The 3,655-nt window shown below is 51.7% G+C and overlaps 1 protein-coding gene across 1 annotated transcript in view; it reads right to left on the minus strand.

The window, feature by feature from the left end:
• Positions 1-1,507: 1,507 nt before the first annotated feature.
• ARHGAP17 (Rho GTPase activating protein 17) overlaps positions 1,508-3,655 on the minus strand; it is a gene marked incomplete at its 3' end in the record, with an annotated part of 79,092 nt that continues 76,944 nt past the window's right edge. The window contains exons 14-15 of the mRNA XM_015411378.1: positions 3,528-3,641; positions 1,508-1,599 (exon numbers count right to left, since the gene is read on the minus strand). Coding sequence (XP_015266864.1) covers positions 1,508-1,599; positions 3,528-3,641 — 206 coding nt within the window. The remainder of the gene's footprint in view (positions 1,600-3,527; positions 3,642-3,655) is intronic.

The following is a 3,655-nucleotide window of genomic DNA, read 5'->3' on the forward strand; positions in this document are numbered from 1 at the left end:
AATAGCTTTTAGATTTTTGTTGCGTTTTCTGGACGTGAACTGACAGGAGGAGGAGGAGGAGACAGAGGCCGCACTTCGCTTCTTGCATGTCGGGATCATGTGTCTTTCTTTGCTAAGTGGACATGACACTTCATGCACCTGACGAAGTGGGCTGCTTTCACACCAAGCCATGGTTTTTGGGCTACTCAGATCATTGGCTGACACTTAGCAGGATGCCTTGCAGACTGACATTCTGTGCTACTGTGTGATGTCAGGCTTCAGGCATCTTGATGCAGTGGGCAGCATTACGCCTTGATGGATTTTGGACAAATTATTGTTTAGAGTGGAGGGGTGGGTCCACTCCCAAATCTTCTATAGCCTGTGGCCACCTTTGGATTTCCAAAGCGGGCTAGGCTAGTCAATAGTCATCTCTCTTCTGGGCATGGAGCGGGGGGTCGCTGCTGGGGTGTGGGGAGGGGGAAGTGTTTGTGGATTTTTCTGCCTTGTGTGGGGGGTTGGACAAGATGACCCCGGAGGTCCCTTCCAACTCTGTGATTCCGTGACTCTGGCCGCAGAGAGGGGAGAGACTCATTGTTGCAAGGGCTGGTTGCACAGGGTGGGGGGGGGGCACTGTGCGCAGTGCACAAGTTCTGCTGCTGTCCCCTGAACAGGGGACCAAGTCTGACTCCCAACTCTTTTTCAGCCTCTGGGCAGTGGGCTGGGCAGGCACCTTTGGATTTCCAAACCAGGCTAGGCAACTAGTGCTTCTGGGCATGGAGGAGGGGCCTCTGGGGGTGTGGGGGAGAGGTAGTTGTGTTAATTTCCTGCAACGGGGACCCACCCTCAGCCCTTGGAGACCGAGCAGCCAGCCACTGTAGCTTGAGATGTTTTCGCCTGTCCCTGCTTGGTGGGGGACTGGGGGTGGGCCTATCCTCCTTCCTTAGTTACATCCACAAATAGACAACGGGGACCCACCCTTCCTAGAGGTATGGTGGGACCCCTCTGGATGATTCCCTAACCCGGGAATCATCATATCTCAAACTTTGGGCGCCCCCTGGAGAGTTGGTGACCACTCTGATTTGGGCCCATTTGGGTTCCTCTGGCCTCTCTTTGCTTCAGGTGCTGAGTGGGGAATCGCACACCCCTAGCTGATTGCTCACTTCCCCAAGGTCACACCAGCAGCTGCATGTGGACTGGGGAATCAAAACCCGGCTCTCCTAGGTTAGAGTCTGCACTTCTAACCGCTCCACCGATCTGGGAATTGGAAACCTCATCAATACCTTCATGACCCAATGGCGTTTTCCAAATTTTGGAGTACTTTTTTTTTGGGGGGGGGGGAGCAAGTAAAGGCTGAGATATTTCCCCGTTCTTTTGAAAATCTGCCTGCTTTGCTCCTTGTGGTTCAGAGCTGTGCTGGAGGGAAGGGGGCAACAGAGTGCACCTCTCGCTCTCCCCCACCTGCACCCACCAATCTCACAGTGACGGAACAGCCTGGGACCCTCCCCCCCAAACCACAAATGACGCTCACCTTCAGGAAAGAACCAGTTGGCGTGCTGGATTATGGGTTCGACAACGGCCACCACGTGCACCGAAGTAGCTGCTGCCATTTCCGCAAGAGAGCTGGGGAGAGACACGGGGAGATGCTGGGGACAGGCCACGCGACACGCGCCCCCACTAGCAACAAAACGCTTTCCTTGTCAGGCGCCCTTAAAGCCTAAAACTCTTACTCCATTCAAAACAAAAACTTTATTTTGTTGGCACTTCAATGTTCCCTCTAATCCGTGGAGTCTTGTGAGCAAAAATCCTACTTTGTGAGCTCCTGGCAATAAAGTTGTGAGCGAGCCATTTGGCTGCTGCATAAATCAGTTTGCTCTGGAGTCATCCTTCCTGAGCTAGGACAGAAATGTGTGAGCTGGAGGCTCAAAAACTGTGAGCTAACTCACACTAACTCAGCTTAGAGGGAACACTGGTTGGCAGCCCCTTGATTATGGAGCCACTTCCCCACAGAGGTGTGCCTGGCCCCCTCCTCTTCAGGAGTCAGGTGGGGACAGTTTCATTTAGGACTCCGTTTGACTTTATTGGCAGTCCTGAGGTTTAAAATCCTGGTTTTTTATAATGGTTGGTTTATTTCCATGGTGACCTGCCCTGAGTGCGACCCAAGGGGGAAAAGGCAGCTAGCAAATGTTTGGCCTAAATAATAAATAAGTAAAATTCAAACGGATGTCCCGCTTTCAAATCTGTGCAGGTGACAATCAGTGGACCAGGCGGCCAAGGATGGTGTCTGCTACGGGCCCACGTCCAGGATCTTCTTGTGGCCCTTTCTGACACACCCAGGGAAATGATGACCGTCACTTTGGGGTCAGGAAGCCATTTTTCTCCAGGCCAGTTTGGGTGGAGATCCTGGAGGGGTTTTTTTTTGTGAACAGGAGCCCTGTTCTCCTGGAATTCAACCTGTAGCCTGAGCCGCTTAAAACTGATCTAAAACAGCAAGAGCCGACTGCAAATAAAGAGCCTGTGTAATAACAACCGCTGTGAGTTATTTGATACTGATAAAAGGTAAAGGTTCCCTTGCTCGAAAGCCAGTCGAATCCGACTCTAGGGTTGCGGTGCTCATCTCTGTTTCAAAGCTGAAGAGCCAGCGCTGTCCGAAGACATTTCTGTGGTCATGTGGCCGGCATGACTAAACGCCAAGGCGCACGGAACGCTATTACCTTCCCACTGAAATGGTCCCTATTTATCTACTTGCAATTTCTTCCTTTCGAACGGCTAGGTTGGCAGGAGCTGGAACTGGAGACGGGAGCTCACTCCGTCATACGGCACACTCGGGTCTCGAACTGCTGAACTACTGACCTTCCACAGTCTGCAGGTTCAGCGTCTTAACCACTTGAGCCACCGCAGCTCCTTTTTGATACTGATACTAGCACTTTAATATATTTTAAAATGCATAGTTAGAATTGTCTTATTAATATGTAGTTACTGTATTTTACTGTAACTTTATGCTGTTTGTAAGCTGCCCTGAGAGCGGGGTAGAAATTTAATCAATCAATTAATCAATCTTCTGAGCGTGCAACAGGGGTCATTGAGGGTGTGTGAGGGAAGTATTTGTGAATTCCCTTCATTGGACTAAATGACCCCGGAGGTCCCTTCCAACTCTATGATTTGATGAAGTTTCACAAGCCCTTTACTCAGACTCCAGAGAGGTAGTCCATCTTTCTCTCTGGGTGGCCACAATTAGCACAGGGGCTCTTTAAAATGGCACAGAACGATGGGCTAGTGTTCCTTGCGGGCCACCAAGGTCGTCTGCACCAGGGAAGCACTGCACAGTGGCTGAGGGAAGGCACGGATTCCACTCCCTTCACCCCTCACTACGATCTTGCAGTAGCCCCCATCGAGGCCCATGTGCACCCAGCGTGGAAATGGTGGGTGAGAATCTGAAGGGCTGGCTGGGACCCTTTTGCTTATAGTAAAATGGGTCACTCACAACAGTGTGCTGAGAAACTCAAGCAACCTCCCCCTGCACCCCCCACCCCCAGCCTCAGGGCTCTTACCCTTCGTTCTTCGCCCACAGCAAGTTGGGGCCGAGGACGATCGCGATGTTGCTGGGCGTCATCTTGTTCACGTCGCTGAGCTGGGCGAGCTTCGCCAGGAATTTGATCAAGTACCTGCCGGAAAAGGA

Source organism: Gekko japonicus, unplaced genomic scaffold (assembly GCF_001447785.1).
Source record: "Gekko japonicus isolate JY-2015 unplaced genomic scaffold, Gekko_japonicus_V1.1 scaffold2717, whole genome shotgun sequence".
Classification (NCBI taxonomy): Eukaryota; Metazoa; Chordata; class Lepidosauria; order Squamata; family Gekkonidae; genus Gekko; species Gekko japonicus.